Source organism: Papilio machaon, chromosome 13 (assembly GCF_912999745.1).
Source record: "Papilio machaon chromosome 13, ilPapMach1.1, whole genome shotgun sequence".
In the NCBI taxonomy this organism is placed as follows: Eukaryota; Metazoa; Arthropoda; class Insecta; order Lepidoptera; family Papilionidae; genus Papilio; species Papilio machaon.
The window spans coordinates 8049470-8071733 of record NC_059998.1 but is presented as its reverse complement, the minus strand read 5'-3'; the positions used below and the strand labels follow the sequence as shown (position 1 = coordinate 8071733).

The 22264-nt window shown below is 35.6% G+C and overlaps 1 protein-coding gene across 1 annotated transcript; it reads left to right on the top strand.

Moving 5' to 3' along the window:
* The first annotated feature begins 4731 nt into the window (after positions 1-4731).
* LOC106709167 (metabotropic glutamate receptor 2) lies at positions 4732-21121 on the top strand. Its single transcript, XM_045680728.1, has 17 exons — positions 4732-5387; positions 5942-6084; positions 6163-6333; positions 8416-8560; positions 10360-10611; positions 10725-10899; positions 10985-11091; positions 11216-11365; positions 11567-11700; positions 11795-11961; positions 12439-12597; positions 12910-13072; positions 13992-14205; positions 14816-14967; positions 15190-15301; positions 15382-15570; positions 21087-21121. Exons 1-17 carry the CDS (start codon positions 4793-4795, stop codon positions 21119-21121), a joined length of 3063 nt encoding a protein of 1020 aa, XP_045536684.1. The 5' UTR covers positions 4732-4792.
* The last annotated feature ends 1143 nt before the right edge of the window (positions 21122-22264 follow it).

Below are 22264 nucleotides of genomic sequence, written 5' to 3'. Positions count from 1 at the left end.
ACATTCCTTTAATGTATTTTATGTGTATGTATGTATGTATGGACCATTTCATTAGCTTACATTAATTACATTGTGAACGAAGCGTTAGAATAAGTTGTAGTAATGTTCAATTGTTGTTGTACTGTTTATTATTTACTATAAACATAGTAAAAATTACTGGTTTGAAAAAAAATGATTTGGTAGGTCTTAACTAAAACATTTACTTGTACATAATATACCATTTTATTATATACATAATATATTGAAATTGTATTCAGAAAAATTTGTTAAGTAAATTTACGATCCAGTACATTATTATTTCAAAACATGTTTCGAAGAAAGTCTGATTCCAGTCAATACAAGAGCCAGATATACATTTATTTGAAGAAACATACAATTATTGGATTTAACAATTCTCTTTACATTCATTTAACAAACAAAATTTCTAGTAATATTTTTGTGGCTATAATTTCGACAAATATATAAAGTTAAATTAATTAGGTACCTAAGTACTATATTTGTTCGTCCTCAGTCGTACTAAATACGTCTGATTTATGAAATAAGATACTAAATACAACCGTGGCTATTGATTTCAGCTCCACGGAAGCAATAAAAGTAAAAAGCTTTGAAAGCTATAAGCTCTCCTCCCAAGAGAGCTTACTTTTATGAATTGTAAGCATAAAGTTCAAAGTATTACGTAACTACACCAGTATAAATTTGACACGCAAATATGTAAAATAAATATGAAATCGTGCGACTTATTTAATACCATAAAAACCTACGCTTAGCTACAATTCTATTATAAAATACTTGCGAAAATCTGAGACAAAAAATAAATAATATAAATGAGCTTATACACCTTTTCTACGAAAAAAAAATTAAGTTTCTCCTACAACCTATAAAAGTACCTACTTTAATACTCTTGATAAAATAATACTCAGTATTATTTTCCACACATGAAATTCTAGAGATTCTATAAGCAGCATTAAGTGACCCAGATAAAGGTAGAATAGATGTAAGAAATGTGAAAGCAATGCCGTCTGGCTGAATATGGTTAAGCATTTCTAGTGTCGATTTTGGCGCTAAACGAGGCGTTATAACGCCAGATACGACTCAGCGTACGCGCCATTCGCCATTCGCCATTCGCCAATACTCGCATTACAAATACATTTAGCCGTTTGATTTATCGCCAGCGCGCGATAAACAAACTCTTATATACCTATACATATTGACTTATATATATTTAACTGTTTTTATTACATTTTAATATGTTTGCCGCCGAATAATTCATACTTATCTATATAAATCTTTTCCTTTCGTTCTTCTTTGTATTTTTTAATATTGTAAACAGGCCAGGTTAGAATAAAGTTTTACTAAATAAATATCACCGTTGTGTACATCATTGAAACACGTTACAGTTTGTCATATTGTAGACAGAGGAATATTCTTGGAGTAATAAATTGATAACGCCAGAATCAATACTTCAGTCTGTGCCGGAAGTGGTCGTCGCGCCCACGAACAAACTTTATGCATAGAGCTTTTACGGTTTCCATCTATCATAGTATGAAAAGATTTCCTCACCCAATCAACCTTTGAAAGTAACTTTACATAATCTTTTAAGGCTATATATTATCACTTATGTAGGACATAAGTATCTAATACTTATTTTTTTATTGAGTAAATACACCTCTCAAAGTTCTTTTACATTTATAAGTCTAGACTAGATAACATGATTTTAAGAATGCTCGTAGAGATAGGTATCTTTCTCTATCTACCTCAAATGTATCAAAAGGCATAGTAACATTGGTCGCTATTCATATTTATTTGTCTATCAACAAAACAATAGAATTCAACAAACGCTATACAATATCTTCTCTGATCGTAAAACTATTTTATCGCTCAGTTTTTTAGCAATCGAGATATTTATGTGTTTTGTTATGGTCACTAAAATGTCACAAAAACATTGCTCGTTTAACCTTTGACCTGGAAAAAAAAATCGATGTCTAAATTTTTTTATCGATGTTGATATTCGATGGAAGGATTTTCTAATATCATTTATCTGTCTATCTTATATTATACAATTGACTTAATTTCAGACTAAATTGTAAGATTTTTCACAAATACCAAATCACTTGAATAAATCATTAGACAGTTGAATACTTAATACTTAGAGTCCTTCGTATAATGTTTAAATTCGTATATCAGGTCCGCACAAGAGGGTAATTGGACGTAAACACAATCTGTGCTAAATATTCTCCAGCCAAATATTCATATCGTGTAATTAAGAGACCGATTTAGGGACAGCTATTAAAATTAGCTTCTTTAGCGAGTGTTGCAAATTTTCCTTAATTTTGCTTACGCGCTCGTTTTAATTAAAAGGGAAGTTATTCTGGCGAGCGGCGAGCGGCGAGCGGCGAGCGGCTTCCATCACATTAAACTTTGAACTTGTTCGTTTCAAACAAATGTCTTTTAACAATGAATACCTAAATAGAAATTAAAGATCTCCTACTCTGCCAAGAGGCTTTACTTATTTAATGATTCGATTATTAAACATTAAAATATATTTAAGAAACAAAGAACTGGTTCTTTATTTCAATTTTGAAATGTATATCGTTGACATTGTTTTACAAAGAGCGTATTAGCAATACTTTTTACCTGTTAATAAATAAGTACTTGTTTATAGTGAATTGTAAAATTCAAAAGCTCACGTGAGAGTTATTTTATTTCGATGAAAGCGGAAAACATTTTTGTAGGTAACAGTGGCTTTTTCTATGTGTACACTCTGATGTTGAGCATACGTCCTCCAATAGCAGCAACCAATTAACTGCAATCCGGCACTCAAATGTAGCTGGTACTCCTCCGACCGTGTATGACGCTCTAACAATCTGCCTACAAACTAGGCTGCTAGTTTGCGGATAGATACTTTTTTTACCAACTAAACAAAGATTAAAAGTATCTAAAACGTTATGGACAGACTAAAGAAGAAGGTCATTATACAATCATTATAAATGTACGATCCAATAATACGAGTATTCCATCATAATTTATATTCATTGGAGAAATACACAATTAGCTTCCAATAAAAATGTAAATCGCCTCGAATCAAATGGAATGAAGGCGATACCTTAGTTAACTGCGGCTGAATAAAAATCTGACATCATTTTAAAAAGATAACAAAAATTTAAATAATGAGAGGCATTAGAATTTGCTGGATTTTTGAGTATACTTACTATTTAGTATAATTCCCTATTTATTTAGTCGCTGTGTCCGCCTTTAATTATGGAAAGCCTTACAAATTGCTTCTCCTCTATGATACTGAATATTGCTGTAAAATGATTATACAGATTTTCTCCGTCCATTTTATTTAAAAGTAAAACCACAAAGCTATAATGTTTTCAAATAACATCTCCTGAAATTTATACATAATATAAACCAAAAATTTCATTTAAAGTTGCTATTTTTACGTTGTCATATATACTTCGAACCCAGTTTCCATTATGGAAGTTTAGCTTACAATTAAAGTTAATTTCCCGATGTAACAGACAAGGTCTATGTTAAGTGAGTCAAGTACACTGTCTATTTAGCGAGGAAAGCAACATTTAGTTGTTGGCGTCAAGCCAAGTCAAGGTTAACCAAGCCACTGCAAGCCACTGCAAGCCACTGCAAGCCACTGCAAGCCACTGCAAGCCACTGCAAGCCACTGCAAGCCACTGCAAGCCACAGCAAGTCACGCGTCCATTCAACACAGATTTACTATGAAACAACTTTCAATGAGCCTCTTGTTTATTGCCACTGAAAGACAGGTGAAGCTCTTCAAGAGCCAGCTTAAAAACTAAAACGTTTAAAGTAACTTGAATTTGTGCTAATATTCAAGTAAGTATTTTACTTAGTCGTTGAATATTATTTTCTATGCTGCAAAATAATAATAATTATGAAATAATTTTCACTTTATCAGAATCTATTTATAATATTATATTCTTCAGGAATTTATATTTCATAATAAATTGTCCACTCCATATTTTATACGTATTTGTAAGAAACAATGTGAGATTAGAATTATAATGTTTAACTAGTAGAATTTCTGAAATCAAGTATTCATTCACTATTCCAGTATTCCATGAATTCTATTCTCCATTTGTTAGTGTTGAGATGGAACCTAATTGGATCGGAATGAGTTTCTGTTATCCATCTCTGTCGTGATCTGTATCAACTATTGTAAGAGTCAGTTAAGTGCTTGCTCTCATTTCATCTCGCTCTATGACCTACATTTAAGATAAAACTGTTTTGATTCAAACATTTAAATTAATTTTTAATTCGTATTTTCTTACTTACTAAATAAATCTAGTCTATAATTTTTGTTACGACTAATTCAATTAAGTTATAGAATGATAAGACTATGTTTGGAATTAACAAACACTTTATTGCTTTGGCCGAGTCATGGTTGTTATTTTTTCTTTGTTCCTCATAATTATTTCGCCTGACAGATCAAAGTATAAATAAAACAATTTTTTTTCCAGCATATGTAATAAACTCCATTCAATTGTGTTCAAACGTGAAAAAATATTCATGAAAAATTGTTCTGCAAACATTGAAACTGTATTTTTATGAGTAGTTCGAATTCATTCACCAATTGATCTAATATATCCTTGTTAAATTCCTTTAAAACTTTTACTATAAGTACTAGGTTACCAAGGTAACAGTGATAAAATTTGCATTATCTTAGTTTTTCTTTTCTTTTGCAGTTTCAACGATGCCTCGTCGTATGTCCTCATGGCATCATTCGGTGAGGATGGCATGAAAAGCGTGGTGTACGATGCTTGCCGGCCGGTGGTGGCTGGCGACCGTGACCCTGCTGCTCGTCGTGCGCCTGACGCACATGAGGGCCTCCGCCACAGATCGCCTGGACCTCCACCTGGACCCCGGCAGGCACCACCACAGGCATAGACACAAGCAGACAGACGCACCCGTCACTCAACATTACAACGATAATGCGTTAGATTTCCTTCCTCACTACGATCCTTTTACCTTCAACGAATTCTTAGATAGGGAAATATTAAATTTCGAGTCTTATGTTAACGATAAAAAGAATGACTGGAGTCAAATGCCCAGTGATGTAGGAGAGTTGAAGGACAAGAAGCACCAGCATTGGCCGATCAAGCGCGAAGCTGTGATAGAGGGGGATCTGGTTCTGGGCGGACTGATGATGGTGCACGAGAGATCCGACAACCTGACGTGCGGGCCGGTGATGCCGCAGGGAGGCGTGCAAGCACTGGAAACCATGCTGTACACGCTTGACATTGTCAACAACAAGCTCAAGCTCATCCCGGGTGTTACACTCGGCGCGCACGTCCTTGACGACTGTGATAGAGATACGTACGGATTGGAAATGGCTGTTGACTTTATTAAGGGTAGGTTTTCTAACACTTACTACTACAGTGTGGATTTTTTTACATTATTATTTTTATTTTCAATTGTCTACATTTTAAATACAAAATTTTGTAGTGTTACTCAAGCTGGCGTATTTTTATTATAATTTCTTCCTTTATTTAGAGATATTGATAGAACACAGAAAATTTAAGTGAGGACAGAAAGCAAGGGTTCCGCATGGCTCAATAGAGTTTATTGTCGTCCAAAACTAATAACAGTTAACGTTTATTACTCCCTCAAGGCTACTTTATTTTCGCTCAACGTTTAGCCATGTCAACGGTTTTAGTGTTATTGTGTTACAATTCTGACAACTTAATAACAAACATTTAACAAAACTACAATTTCCTTGTTCCCTGCGCTATTCATTTGCTACTTTCTATGGAATAAAGTGAATCAAATCACATCAAGTAAATATATCACCGAAATAAAGTATATACCCTATCAGTTGCCTAAAAAATGGCTTCTTATAAAGAGAACTACTTGTGAAAGCAAAGTTTTTATAAGGTTTCGGGCATAAGACGTACGTTGTTACCAGGGTCAATCAGCAACATAGACGATGCGGAGTACGCGTGCAACGCTACTGCGGTACGTAAGGTCATCTCCGGCGTGGTGGGCGCCGCCTCCAGTGTAACCTCCGTGCAGGTCGCCAACCTGCTGCGCCTCTTCAAGATACCACAGGTATTGTGCTACATTTGATGACAGATGGCGCTCTGCATGTAGTTAAGACCGGTTTTTTAATTATTTTTTTTTCGATAGGTGTCATTCTTCTCGACGTCCCCGGAACTGTCGAACAAGGCGAGATTCGAGTACTTTACGCGCACCATCCCCAGTGACCTGCACCAGGTCAAGGCGATGGTGGAGATCGTCAAGCAGCTCGGCTGGAGCTATGTATCCATCATCTACGAAGAGTCTAGCTACGGCATCAAGGTCACAATCATATTTCATAGTTTTTGCCACTATATACAACAATAAATGGCTCCGTACCAAATATGTCTTTTCTGAATATAACGTATCAATTACCTTGTATGAATATATGATGGAATTTAATGTTTATTATACAGTACATGTACATATATACTTACAGATATTTGTACTCAGTTTTGAGGTAGAATGGTTTGCAGCTTAATTAATCAAATCACATAAACCTGTTATGCACAAAGACGTCGTGTGGAATTTCATCTTCTGTGTGCAGTCACAGTAGAACGACAATCTACCACACGTCATGTTTGTTTGCTGAACAAGTTTAATTAGAGGAGTAGTTAGCTGCAGACGCTCCGCTTCCTTCGACAGTCAAGTTGCTTGAGATGTTTCTGACAATTTATCGATATAATAACTAATCTCATATAGCACTGCTATTGCACATCGTGTTTTGTTTATTGTTTCACCGAATATCTAATATTGGTCCTTACATATGAAATTGGCGTTTTGTATGGGAGGAACAAAAAGTCGAATATTTTTTTAATATAATATATTTAATTAATCAAAGTATGAACCATTATTTTCTATGCACTTTTGCCATCTCATAGGTAGTTCATTGATCCCTTTACTAAAAAAACCAGTCGGACGGGAATCAATAAAATCTTTGAAGGCGATTTGGACTGCCCCATCGGAGTTGAATTTTTTCCCTTGCAAGAAGTTATCCAAATTTCGAAAAAAATGGTAATCTGTTGGAGCAAGGTCCGGGGAGTACGGAGGATGTCTTAGACTTTCCAATTGAAGCTCTTCTAATTTAGTAGCCGTCTGTTGCGCAGTGTGTGGTCTAGCGTTGTCGTGAAGCAGCAGTGGCGTGGAGCGATTGACCAGCCTAGGTTGTTTAGCCGCTAGCTTTTCCATCATGGTTTGCAATTGCTGACAATAGACATCAGCCGTAATAGTCTGGCCAGATTTGAGAAAACTGTAATGAACAATACCGGCACTAGTCCACCGAACGCTTACAAGTAACTTTTTTGGGGTTAATTTTCGCTTGGGGCAGGATTTGGCTGGCTGGCCAGGATCCAACCATTGCGCTGAGCGCTTCCGATTATCGTAAAGAACCCATTTTTCATCACAGGTAATGATTCGGTTTAAAATACCTTCATTATTGTGCCGGTTTAGTAATGTAACGCAACAGTCGACGCGCGTTTGCCGGTTTGCTTGAGTCAATTCGTGAGGTACCCACCTTTCAAGCTTTTTAATCTTCCCAATTTGCTTCAAGTGAATTAAAACAGTTTTATCACTAACATCGCAGCCTGCAGCTAACTCGGACGTGGTTTGCGATGGATCCGCTTCCACAATAGCCTTCAACTCTTCATTATCAACTTGAGTCTCAGGCCGTCCACGGGGCTTGTTCTGCAGATCGAAATTTCCAGAACGAAAACGTTGGAACCAAAAACGAACTGTGTTTTCTTTTGCAACACGACCGCCATACACATCATTCACCCTTCGAGTCGTTTCCGCAGCACTAGTGCCACGGCGGAACTCGTACTCGTAAATAATGCGATATTTTAAGTTTTCCATTTTGTAAAATGAGTGACGCAAACAGAAAAAAACAGAAGAAAAAAAACAAATGAATGACGGTCATCGAACCACAAATACATGAGTCTATAGCTGTACAAATTTGAATTTGGAATTCCTTACCAAAGAGGAGAAATTCGTGATTAAAGTGGCCAGTACGAAAAACGCCAATTTCATATGTAAGGACCTAATATATTAAATTCTCATGTCGCGGTGTTTGTGGTTAAACTCCTGCGAAACAGCTTCGCCGATTCTCATGAAATTTTGTGAGCATATTCAGTAGGTCTGAGAATCGGCCAAAATCTATTTTTCATACCCCCCCCCCCCATTTAGTTTTTTTTAACTGCGCGCGGACGGAGTCGCGGGTGACAGCTAGTAATGGTTATAATTCGTAAAGTTGACACTAGAATATAATTATTATAAAAATCCATAACTTGAATATCTCGAACTTAGGATCCTTATTAGTTTCAAGTAGATCAAGTTGCATCATGAGCCTAACCTTGACTCCCTCACCAGGCGTTCGAGGAGCTCGAAGCACTGCTGGCGAGGAATGGCATCTGCATAGCGGTGAAGGAGAAGCTGGCCAAGGACTCGGGCGTCGCCACAGAAACCGCCTACGACAACATTGTGCAGAAATTGCTCACCAAGCCCAGGGCTAGAGGTCGGTGAACTGGCTTAAATAGAATTTTTTAACTGAAAATGTGAAGTTTTTCTCTTGAGTATCTTCTCCTAGTTTCATCAATGGATCGATTCACAGCAAAGTAAAATGTATTACTCAACATTATTCATCACAGTCCAGGCCTTATCCCACTCACGTGGGTTATATAAAACTTAGAGTTTTGGATTAATTTTTTTACAGCTGGCAGCCAACCTGTCACCACATTATTAGTTTTATGAATATTACAAGTATTAAAAATCTTATCCTAAAAGTATTAGCTTGTTTAAATTTATTTGAAAAATTTAAATCGATTTCAAGTAGAGGCAATTGATAATGTAATTAAAACGAGACCGTCAAGTATGGAGGTGTCACTTTGTTAAACAAAGAATTTAATTAGAGACGTCAATAAGGTCATAAAGGAGTTTAGCTTACACAGCCGCCGTTTCGAGAATAAACAAATAAAACCTAATTTACCTTCAAATAAAAAGGCAGGTTCGGAGCTACTCTCCCAAATTAAATTACATTCCGCTTTTGACTGGGTAATTCTTTTCTAATAAGGGAAAATCTGAAAGAAATTACCTCTAAACAAATTCAATTTTCAACAGGAATATTATTGTGTTATACATAATTGAATATATGTAAAACTAAACTAAAATTAAGCTTACAACAATGGCAGAGAAAGTCGCAAAGTCTGCTGAATAAGCTCAGCGTGAAGTAACGCTGTTACGCTTACTTACGTTGCTTACATTATGTGTAGTTTGTTGGCAAAGGTCTACATTGTACTATTTCCATCTCTACTTTTTTCTATAAACCCCCGTTTACCTATTAGTGCTTGTTCACTGCCCTGCCGTAATACACTTTTATACTAGTACGGAGGGCAGCTGAATAATTTGCTATGTAACAAATTTGCCTACATCATTGTTTCATTTTATGTATGATTAGTTAATATAAATAACATACCTACCTTAAGTTATTATAGAGGTAGAAACATGTAATCCTAGGCTAAGTTTGTTCTTTTTTATGTACTAAATAAATAAAATAAATAAATATAAACTGGCGGGCGCAGTCGTGTTCCTAACATACGTATCAGGTTGTATGAGTGCTTGCAATTATCTAGCTGTGGAGTTCGGACACTTACTCGCCATGTCAAGTAAGTTTAACAGGTTTGAACTGGTCGATCGTACCCGCGCCCGCGCCCGCCACTTGATCAAGCACTTAAACAGATTGTCAACCCATAACAGCAGTAGGTATCGTGGTTGTTGTAATACCAGAAATATTTTATAGAAATTCAAGTACGCAAATCATCAGTATTTATAAAATGGAGGCCCTGACATCAGTGTTGGGTAGAACGGTTGGCTTGTTGGAGCTATCTGATCAAATAATTCATCTAAATGTGTTCAGTGCTTTGTCGCTAAATGGCAATCATTGGTTATAGACGAGGCGGAGGATTCAATTTGAGCGGGCACTTTACCGAGAAATTGTTTCTTGTGTCACATCTGCTACGCCACGCCGCGCAACTGGGAGCCCCGATAAGCCCCGAGGCCCACGCAATATTGAAAATAATCAAAGTGACCTTTTATCCATCAATTATATATCGTAATATTGAACCCGAATAGTTCATTTTTCGTTTACAACATTTTAGCTGCTGTGATTATTTTTACTAGATTGTGTACTTAATGTAAATTAATTGTTAAAAATCCATTGGATTTAACTTAGGACCAACGAAGTAAAATTTCAGGCTCGGGAATTTTTATTTTCACGCACGACGAAATTACAAACGAGGAACGATTGTTTGTAACCAGGAGCGATAATCTTCGGGTCTGACCAAGAGGTGGCGGGCGTGATGCGCGCAGTGGAGCGCGTCAACGCGACCGGTGCCTTCAGCTGGATAGGCTCGGACGGCTGGAGCGCGCGCGCCCTCGTTTCCGACGGCAACGAGCGCGCCGTCGAGGGCACCATCAGCGTGCAGCCGCAGGCCAACGACGTCACCGGCTTCAAGGAGTACTTTCTCGGACTCAACGTTAAGAATAATAAGAGGAATCCCTGGTTTATAGGTAAAAGACCATTATATCATTTGCATCATTCGATTGCGTATTCCAGCTCTTAAACGGCTTACTATCATTAGTAAAGTCCCGTTCCATATTAATTATGGTGACGTATGTATCAGAATTCTGGGAGGCGCACTTCCAGTGCCGCTACCCGGGCGGGCCACGCACGCCTTACAACGGGCACTACGCGCGCAACTGCTCCGGCAGCGAGCGACTCACACACGACAACACAAAGTTCGAGCGACAGCTGCAGTTCGTCTCCGACGCCGTGCTCGCCTTTGCATACGCTATACGGTTAGACTATGTCATTATCTTCATAGTTATTAGTGTCATCAAAAAAGACGCAACATGAGGCGCATTGCGCTTATTGCATGTGTAGGGACATGCACCTGGCTGTTTGTGGGGGCCGGCGGGGATTGTGCGATGCCATGCGGCCCGCTAGCGGCGCAGAGCTGCTGTCCTACCTGCGGAAAGTCAACTTCACTGGTAAGCACCATCACTTCGCAATTAATTTCCAAAATAAATTTTAATTTTATTTTTTACAAGCTATTGGTATATTAGCATATTTGTTAATTATAGTCGTTTACTACAGTTTGTCAATTGAATTTAGGTATTAGCGGCGACGAATTCCACTTCGACGCCAACGGCGACGGCCCCGCGCGCTACAACATCCTGCACTTCAAGCAGGTGGCGCGCGGCACCTACCGCTGGGTCAAGGTTGGACACTACCTTGACGGAGTGCTGCAACTAAACATCGATGGTACGTATATATTTGACACCTGCTATAAATTTGAAACCTCCGACGGTAAATTTAACCCTGCTCGAAGGACCAGAAAAGTTAAAAGTTATATTACGTTTACCACGTTGCATTACTAGATCCGACGCCAAACGTAATCTAAAAGGCTTTTATGCCACGAAGCTTTGTCATATGGGTCCCAAATTATTTTTGTATTTGGTTCAGAGATTCAGTTCAAGTGGGGCGAGCGGCGGCCACCGGAGTCTGTGTGCAGCGCGGAGTGCGAGCTGGGCCAGGCCAAGCAGTACGTCGAGGGCGAGAGTTGCTGCTGGCACTGCTTCAACTGCACACAGTACGAGGTTCGTTAGAGTTGATTGAGTTAGTTGGAATTCAGAGTTCAATGAATTTATTACAATGGACGTTAGATGTTAACACTAAACCGTTTGTTATCAGATCCGCTCTCCGTTGGTGGAGACGGCGTGCGTAGTGTGCGAGCGCGGCACGCTGCCGGACGCGGCGCGCACGCGCTGCCAGCCCATACCCGAGCTATATCTGCGCCCCGACTCCGCCTGGGCCATCGGCGCCATGTCCTTCTCCTCCCTAGGGATACTGCTCACCGCGTATGTAGAAAATCACGTCTCCTATACTCGTACCAAATGTAGTAATACATATTCTTTTCCTATATGTTTTGATCTGAGAAAAAATGGAGAATGATGCAAGAAGTAGGAAAAGCAAAATACTTGTATAACATAAAATGTTCTTCTAAAAAGCGCAAGCACTTAAGATTTTCTTTGAAAACTCGACCGCCTCGAGATTCTGAGAGTGGCGACTGTGAGCTACATTAACCTCACAGGTTCTTGCGGTTCTGCATCAAAATTGCTTTAAAAATTATACAAGTATATTTTCTGTGAATAATTTATTTTCATTTCATAAAAAAGTATATTTTTCATATGACATTATAAATCATGAAAACCTTTCCATTAAAGTTGTTTAACATATTTTATGTTTGAATGTGTACAAATAATATCCGTTTCGTTGTGGCTGCCTTGACCTCAAACGGCTTGAATAATTTTGACATTGTTTGTGTGGTGGTATAGGTTCGTATGCGGCGTGTGGGTGCGCCACGGCGCGACGCCGGTGGTGCGCGCCAGCGGCCGCGAGCTCTCCTACGTGCTGTTGGCCGGCATCCTCATGTGTTACCTCGTCACCTTCGCCCTCGTCTTCCGCCCCACCGACGTCCTGTGTTCTATACAAAGGTCGTTATTACCATACGCTACCTGTAACTGGGGTATTGTTAACCATATTTACTTACAGGGACTTTTTTTTAAAATGTTCTTAATTTTAATTTGGAAATCCAGGAATAAAACATTTAACATATTCACACCCAGTCCAATACCTAATATTTAAAAGTGCTTTAACTATCGACCACCGTAAATTCAATTAAAAAATAGTACGAAATCCGAAGCGCACAGAAAAACTAAATTAAAACCTTTCTACTCCACTGCAAAAAACACACGTTCCCGGAGGCGTTTCAAAGCGAATGAATTTAAACAATTCTTTTTGTACAGATTCGGCACGGGCTTCTGTTTCACGGTGGTGTACGCGGCGCTGCTGACTAAAACCAACAGGATCTCACGCATCTTCAACGCCAGCAAGCACTCTGCCAAGCGGCCCATTCTCATCTCGCCCAGCTCACAGCTCGCCATCTGCGCCGGACTCGTCTCTATACAAGTAACTATCTTTTACCACACTAAATTTAACATTTCTCTTTCTAAAAATTAATTTCGTCCTCTCTATGTTTTTTCGTCAAAATAAGGAAAGACCAAATATTTGCAGGCATAAAAACAATAGCAAAGAAAATAACTATTAAAGTACGCTTTTTTAAAAATCTAATCCGAAATTGGATTTCATAAAATCCTTCACTTAATTTACTCCAATATCCTGACAAAAACTAAAAAGATTATGACAAGATTAATGTGTTCCGAGAGCCGGGAGCTGCTAACTACTAAATGACTGTGCATTTTTTATCAGGGAAAAGGTATATTTTAAGCCACAAGAGCTTTATTAATGAATACATCGGCAAATGGAAGAGAAAACATTTTCCGTGTAATGATTATGTTGCGTTTGCTTTCACAGTGTTCGTACAATCTTTTGATCTTAAACGAATTTCGTTTTGTCTGACTGAAGCGCTCTTTGATGTCGATTACGTATTATACGATGTGATGAAACAAAAGCCTTCTGTACAAAGAAATGTTTAACGCTTTTTCACTTTATAAAGTGCTTAAAATAAAAAAGTACTATTAAATTTGCTTGTATTGCAACTTTTAACACAATAATCCGGTTTTGATTGTAATTATAATTATTTTGTTTAACTTTAGAATTAATCAAAACCCGATTGTAAGTTAAATACTTTCCTTGTTTTTCAAACTAATACAATATGACCTTACGATAATTTTAAGAAACTTTTGATTGGTTATAATTTCAATAAAAAAGTCTATTTAGGAGATCTTGCATACATTCTTATCTCTTATCTCTTACATTCTCTTTGATAACAACAGAGACAATAATATGTATAAATACAAGTTTCACCACAATGAAAACCTACATTAACAGTTTGTGTATTGTTTGTAATGCATTTAATGTTTTGTAGGTGTTAATAGTGGTGGTGTGGATGATAGTGTCTCCGGCGCGCGCAATGCACCACTACCCGACGCGCGAGGACAACATGCTCGTATGCGACTCCTACGTCGACGCTTCCTACATGATCGCCTTCTCCTACCCCATCGTGCTCATCGTCATCTGCACCGTCTATGCCGTCCTCACCAGGAAGATCCCGGAGGCCTTCAATGAGAGCAAACATATTGGTGAATATTTTACTGAAAAATAAAATTGCAGAAAAAACTGTTTGTAAAAGTGCCAATGACAATTTTGGAACAATGAAATGTTAAGCATCTCGACCGTTTCATTCATAAAAAGAACTCACTTCATTCGTGCACTATGCTTTTCTATAAAAATATAAATATAATTTTGCTTTGCATTATATTAGGCATTGTTCCATTGTATGCACCTTGTTGTCGGTCACAAAGACTTCAGTACTTTTGAAAATTAGAAAAAGGATTGCATTGCAGTCGACGGAAAATTTAAAAGTGCTTAGCATTTTTGTATTATACTGTTCGTCAGAAAGCTCGTGAAACTTTAATTCTACCTTCGTTATTGTCGACTGGTAATTAAGGGTAAATTGAAAAATGTATCACCCACAAAAACGGCTTTGCAATTTTTTATTTGTTAAATTGGTCACTGAATTATTAAATTACTTTTAAAAGTCAGAATTGGAAATGAAAAATTTTATAATTGGATTTCCTAAAGGTCTCTTGTTGTGTATGTTTCGAATGTGAAACCGTTTACTACAAGATTTCTTTAGTGATATGTTAACGAGTCTGAATAAGGCAGTTAGTTCAGGTAACTATTTGTCAGGGTTCACGATGTACACGACGTGCGTGATCTGGCTGGCGTTCGTGCCGCTGTACTTCGGCACAGCGAGCCACGTCCCGCTGCGCGTCACCAGCATGGCCGTCACCATCTCGCTCAGCGCCAGTGTCACACTCGCCTGTCTCTTCTCACCTAAGGTAAATACCATCGACAATTATTAAGAAATTAACACTCTCAATTTAAGTATTCGCTCAAAAAAGAAGTATATCTGAGAAAGTTTTATAAATATCCTCGTAAGCTCTTAAGTACCCATCAAGGGGCAACTTGGCCATAGTCATTCACTCTGACCCTTTTAAACATAAGAACGTCGGATAAATGTTGTTTTTTTAAGATATGAACAATGAGAATTGTTGTTACAGTTATACATCATACTGATTCGTCCGGAGAGGAATGTGCGCCAGAGCATTATGCCAGTCCGGTACAGTAGAAAACCACCGCCTTCACAAAACTTTACTCACTCACAATCCAAAAGTGAGCATAGTTTATATTAGTTATTTTAAAAAAAGAGTTTAATACTTTTGAATTATATTATCACATTTTTCTTCCCACAGAACCTTCTTCCGATAAAGAAACTCAAACGGATCCTACTGACTTTAGTATAGTAACAAACGGACAAACGGTGACATTAAGACGTGTTAATTTAGACAAAGATGAAACAAATAAACAGGTAAAAGAAAATGCAGGAGAAAAAAAGATGTTTAAGGATAAAACTAACGGAACAAAAGAAAAAGATATCAAAGATAAAAAACATTCTAAAGAGAAATTAAATGAAAAGAAACATTCCAAAGAAAAAATACAAGAAAGAAATCAAACGAAAGATGTTAAGGAGGAAAAGATTGTTTCTGAAAATGTGCAACAAATGAAAAATTGTGATATTACTAGAGATAAAGTTGTTATTGTTCCGGCAATGAATGAAAAAACCGAGTCGTTATAGCAATGGGAGTCTTCCAAATCACTAAACGATGTTGGAACAAATCGAAATAATAATAATAGTAATCTTAAGAAGAAAAGTTGCTCGTGCAAAATGAGAGAACGAAAACCAATCGTAGTGTAAATTAAGTAAAAGACAATTTCTAAATACATTATCATTCGTGTAGATTACCTACATTATAATGTATATAATAGATATAAATTTGTGAATTTCACATCTCGTTGTTTAGTAAATATTGTTCTTGATAGCTTTAAGTGTTTTATCTAATTAGAACGTATCTCTTTATGTAAACACAATGATGAATTGTAAATATAAAATCGAAGACACATAGTGATATATGAATACTTCCATGATATACATATGTAATTGCGTAACATGTAAATAGTAGAGCTAATGTTATATACTTAGTTGTCGATATAGCCGAGGCGGGCACTGAGCCAGGGCGGCGGGGACTCGTGATAGAATGCATTTTACTTTATAACTTAAATTCTTCTTTAATAGTTAATGTACCTTTCTCACTGGATATTGTTTAAATACTGTTGTGACTTTAAAGTGTTTTATCACAACGACCTCTCCGCCTTTTGCTCGCCTCGTATATATTGAAAAGTGCAATCATATAAACATGTATAAAATAAAACGTTTTAATGGTTATTTAATTTTATTTCTTATTAGTTTTAACCTTTTATAACAGAAGGATGCAAGTAACCTAATTGAGAACATTTTGATTAGCGAAAGCATGTATAAAAGAATAATGATGGATGATAAGCTATGTACATCAGACAGTACTTTTATGACACTCCGAGGAAGAATGCAAATCAAATGACACCACAGCCATCGAGATCGATTAGTTTTTAAGAACAATACCAAACTCACAAACATCTTTTATCATAAGCGAAAACATTGAAGAATAAGAATATAAAATATAGACCCCAAAACTTTTCCGTTAGTTTTCACAGGAAAAAAAATCGTATAAAAACGTATTGGTATTTTGTTTTTCCAAAAGAGAATAAGTTTAGTGACCATAAAATACCTATTCTTTTTTACGAACATATTTTACGAAAAAATATTGCGCAATAGAAAAAGTTAAATGAAATATGGCACTTTTATTACTTTAAAAAATTAAAAAAAGGTTTTACGTAAAGGGTCTAACGAGTTTCGGCCACCTGATATCATAATTCACAGAATAATTTGTTCCCGTGTAGTGCGCACGCCATCATTCAATTTTGTTGAATATCGCCATAAATTAATTTTGATTAAATCACATCGATTAGGGTTTCGTTCCACAATACTTTTCTAGATGTATAAAAAACATATTTTATTATAAACTGTGTAGCGAAACTCCTGATTGATTCATTCGATTCTAAGAATCTAAATCAGATAACATAACATGTTCATTAATTACAGGCTATGTCAATACTATAACATAACATAGTGTTGTATACATAATAATTATATACAAGCACTCGTAGGTATCGCGATTGAAATGCATTCAACCACTCTATACAATTACTTATGCTACGTGCTACGGCGTAGCACTAGTAGATGTATGGCGTAGCTCTAATAGATATTAGTAGTGTATTATATAGGTATGTACAGAACACAAAACCACATATACATAGCATTTTCGGGTAATGTTTTTCTTTATGAATTAAAAAATTTACTTTCCAGCAAACATATGCACATCGAATGGTTATTTATTTTACGTAAGATATTAAAAATAACATTAGGACTAAAAATAAGACTGTCAATACTCTTTATTAGTTTCGGATTCTTAAAAGAAAAAATTGTAATTCGTTGTTTATTTGAAACTTCAATTCAATTAAGCTTACGGAAAATTCGAGTATCGTTAACGTCCAAAGTGACCGCAAAGTTATAACTTCGTTATATTCTAAACGCAACCAAGTTTAAATAGCTTTCCTGTTTCGTTGGCAGCTACCCTCTTTCTAAAGGTTTCACGTTATTGAATCTATCTAAATTTTCTTTGTTAATTAGATCTGAAATAATTTGAAGTTACGAAGTAAATAATTATTTTGTAATAAGCTAGCTGTTGCCCGCAGCTTCCTAAATACTTGCAATTTGATTCCGTCTAAAACAATTTCCACAATAATTAACAAATTGCCGAAATATTTCAATTGACCAAATACATATTTTTAGTGTCTCAGCTTTTTGAAGAGAATTACAGTAACACTTAATAATTCTAAACATTACGTAAAAACGTCTCGAGTAAAATCTCTAAAGGTGATTATGTATTTTACAGCAACATTATTTATTTCTGAATGTAGTATTTTCATATCATATCTGATATGTATGTATGATATGTACAAAATTCCGGAAGCAACCAAATTTATTGAATTCGCATCCACAGAGCAGAGCATGTTCCATGCATAGAAATAAGATTATTCCGAATCACGGATACCGGTTTTGATGTCCTGATTCAATCAATGCATTAGAATTACATTTACAAGTGAAATATGATACACAGGGAAAGAAACCAAAATGTTGTTCAAATTTATTCACAGGAACGAATCTAATATACGGTAATATTTATAAAAATAAACCTATGGCTTAAAATTATTTTGTCCGTTGCATTTCGAAATTGAATAAATATATGAATGAATGAAATTAATTGAACATAACTTTCCCCACATAAGCTATTTATTTTGTTTATATATTACATATGTCAACAATTATAAACTAATATTGTTATTGTAATTATATACCTAAATATGTTTTTCCTCATTCCTATTTATCTTTGAATCAAGGTAAATATTAAATACAATTGAAAAAAAAATAATAATTAATAAACGAAAGGGGTGCTTAATTTTCCACAATAGCTATTAAATAAGAAAATTGTAATATCCAATAAGTATATACCAGTAGGTATATAATATACGTTAGCGGGAGAATATCTGCGACCCTCATAACCTGGACTCTCGGCTCCCCTCCGTGATGTATTGCCCCTGTTTGCGCCACTTCCCCACACCTCACTTATTATCAGCTTTACAGATTGCCTCGCCCCAAGGAATACTCTATTTTGTAAAGTTACAACAAAATAAATTTATTTTCTTACGATATTTCAGAGATATTACACAAATACTTGCTAAAATACGCATTTAATTAAAAAAAAAACATCAGAAAGATTTCTTATTAGTAGCCTTTATGTGGAAAAGAAGACATATAGAAATACCTTAATAATAAGAAAGACTGAATCCAAATACATCATACTATTAACATCTCAGAAGTATTGAAGCTTTACATCACAGATGTTTCTATGTAAGTCCATAAGTCATAGATAATAGAGCATCAATCCAATATCTCTTTGGTTAATTTGCTGAATAACCAAGAGGCATACAAAAGCGACGCAAATTATACCATAATGCATCGCATTTCAATAGTACTCAAAACAATTGGTCAATGGAACTGTCGTGTATTAATTTCTATCCAGTCTGCACTGACATGCTAATTACTAGCTTTAGTAGAGCTTTAGGCGTTCCACTACAGCTGACTATCAAGGATTAGGGAATTGAATATCAAGCGAACAAGAACAGAAATTACTATTATTGATGATTAATGTGTTTACTGTTGTTTTTGTTTTAACTTTCTTTGTGTTTACTAAACTTAAAACACGTTTTAATGCTGTTTGTGTAAGCTTAGCAAATGAAGCGTGAAAAAAGTATTGTTCCAAGAACTTTTGAGGTACAAAAGCTAGTGATCTAGCCTAAAGACTAAGACTTGGACATTATCGTAATACAAAACTTGTAGAAATAATTGTTGTTTCTGTAACAAAAGCGTTCGTTCAAAGATTACTGAGCAACGAATAAAGGATTTTCTTCGAGAAAGTTCTGAAACTGGATATGATTGATGTTGCCGATATAAAAAGGCTCGGTAAATATTTAAAATCCACTATAACTTGACCTATAAAATACAAATTTCAGCTTTTTATTTTTGTCTAATAGTGTGGAAACAACTTTTTACATAGTTGCTGTTGAAGTATCCATCCATCAGGCATTTAAGAAAAGTAATCATGAATCTGTATTGATGTGGAACATTAGAATAAAAAACATAATAAGCTAGAGATGCGTATGATATTTTAAATGGACATTTATTAAACACGACTAATACGAGTAGTACATACAAATACACACGAACAAAGCAATACACTAGATATACGAATACATAAGTTCTAATTTTATTTATTTTTACGGCGAGTGTATGTGATGTTATTTTTAACAGTGTCATTATTTTTATAAAATTTGCACTTGGCTATATTAACCTATTTTATGTTATTACTCACAAGTTTTATAACATTTGCCTTGTTATTTAAAAATTAGCCCCGTAAAAAATTTATGGCCGCTTTCATCAATCATGAAACTGAAAATCAATAGATTAAATAAGATTAAAATGAAAATGCTATCTTATGGCATTAAAGTAAATATTTTAACTCTTATGACATTATAATATTAATTACTATTCTTGATAAAAACCTGTGTATTGAAGAATTAGAAGTTATCTTTTAACTTTAACCTATATTTTACATCTTATAACTGTGTAAAAAGATAAAATATAAAATCTTTTTTATCTGAATAATATTACGACTTTCAAAATATGTAAAATTTCTCGAGCAAAGGACAATCGGCAAGTCAATAGATAAAGAGTGACAAATCGCTCCAATGTTGCGTAAACATCCCTCGATATATCTCAAGCGATATTCGATACAGAGAGCTGCCAAAGGGTCAGTAGGGATAAGCGAGGACGAAATATGGCTCGTAAAGATAAAAACATGGAGAATTATTGCTGCCATTTGGGTTTATATATTTATAAAGCAGCAAACAAACTTCAATACTTATAAATAAATAAAAATTACTAGTTTAAAATAGTTTACCTAGAAGTATGTAGCAAAATAAATAAATTTATATCAAGTAAGGAGCAAATAATATTATTTATGGATTAGGATTTGAGTCACGTCATCTAAAAGAGTTATTCAAATCACTGACACTTCTCCTTTTGCTCGCAGAACGAGAAATAGGGAATATTTGTTCAACATATACAAAATGGATAGTATTTGTACTTTAGTAGCGACTCAACCGAAGTGTTTTTTTTTGTACCAAAAGGTGGCAAACGAGTTGAATCAATGGAGAAGGGGACGCACAGAAAGAGGATATTTCCCCTTGTACGTCCCTATTTCTAATTAGAGAAGGATGGGAAGGGAAAGAGGACCAAAATTAGGCCTCTATCCTATTATTATTTTTACCACGTTACGTACCAGCTGCAAAAAAACTGTGTCCACATATTGAAGTAGATTAATAATAATTAATTTGTATGCAGGAGATAAGAATAATAACATAAAGCGCACAACGTAGCTGTGGTAACACTAGTTCACAGGAAGTGAAACTGCAGTATGGCAACAGTATATGTAGCGACCACGGCGAGGAAGCGCGGAAGCAACGCGGCGTCCAGCGGCAGCGGCCCGCGTCCTCCGCGCCACACATTCGCCTGCTGACGTTGACGGCGCAACAAACAACATAAATCTGCAACAAAACACCACATTACTCAATTTTATTATCCTTTTTTATGGTAAAATGAGACTACGACACCATAAACACCGTACAATTAGTGTTATACTTGTACATCGAATGTCTCTGTATAAACACGAGTATCTCTGATTGGAAAATTTATTACGACACGATAATTAATGTCGCGTTAGTCTCTGTGCAAAGAACTGTACACGTGTAAATATTACAGACATTGAAATAGTTTTTTTTCATATATTAACCTAAAAACTGATCATCTGGTTCTTCTTTCACACTGAGTAGCAGACAGACAACTCGAGAGTTCTTCATTTTCAGATTAACATTCTCTGCCTCCATACTTAACAAACTTAGCAAAATTATATTTTTCACCCACGCTAACGAAGCTAAAGTGGCAGACCGTGTCCAAACTTTGACCTATGAAAAAAGGTAAAAATGTCAATCACCCAAAGACAATTTTTTTTGTTAAAGATACGTGAATGTTACCATTTTTTATATCAATCGTCTAAATATTTATGTCATAAACTCTATATGTAGATTGTAATATAATTAGAGTTCTGTATAAAGACATGTACATAATATTTTCTATTAGATCAAAGAGTTACTCACCAAGATCATAGATTGGACATTAACTAGAACTTGAAAAAATATAACGACAATCGTAAGAAGAATCTGTAAGAAGAATTTTCATTATTTCTAATCATTTAAATTAAATTTCAGTAATTATAAAAGTGGATAGTTACCGTATGTTTAAAAACTTGACAATAATTTTTAATAACTTCAACCATTTGTTCGTAATCTCTTATTACAGTTTTCAAAGAAGAATTATCCACTTCAATATGACCTTTATCACATTTTTGAAAAACGCAATATAATTCTGTAACCCATGCGTCTATACGATTTCCCAAGAGATTTGTTATGCGGACGCAAATGATGGTATTACAGTCGAAGGAAAAGTAAACAAATTGCGTGAAT

Excerpts from the sequence above, each read along its gene's own strand:
- LOC106709167 (XM_045680728.1), top strand. The coding sequence starts at position 4,793 with ATGCTTGCCGGCCGGTGGTGGCTGGCGACCGTGACCCTGCTGCTCGTC. Across the intron at positions 8,561-10,359 it reads CACCAAGCCCAGGGCTAGAG|GAGCGATAATCTTCGGGTCT; the intron begins GTCGGTGAACTG and ends GTTTGTAACCAG. Across the intron at positions 15,302-15,381 it reads TACTCACTCACAATCCAAAA|AACCTTCTTCCGATAAAGAA; the intron begins GTGAGCATAGTT and ends TTCTTCCCACAG.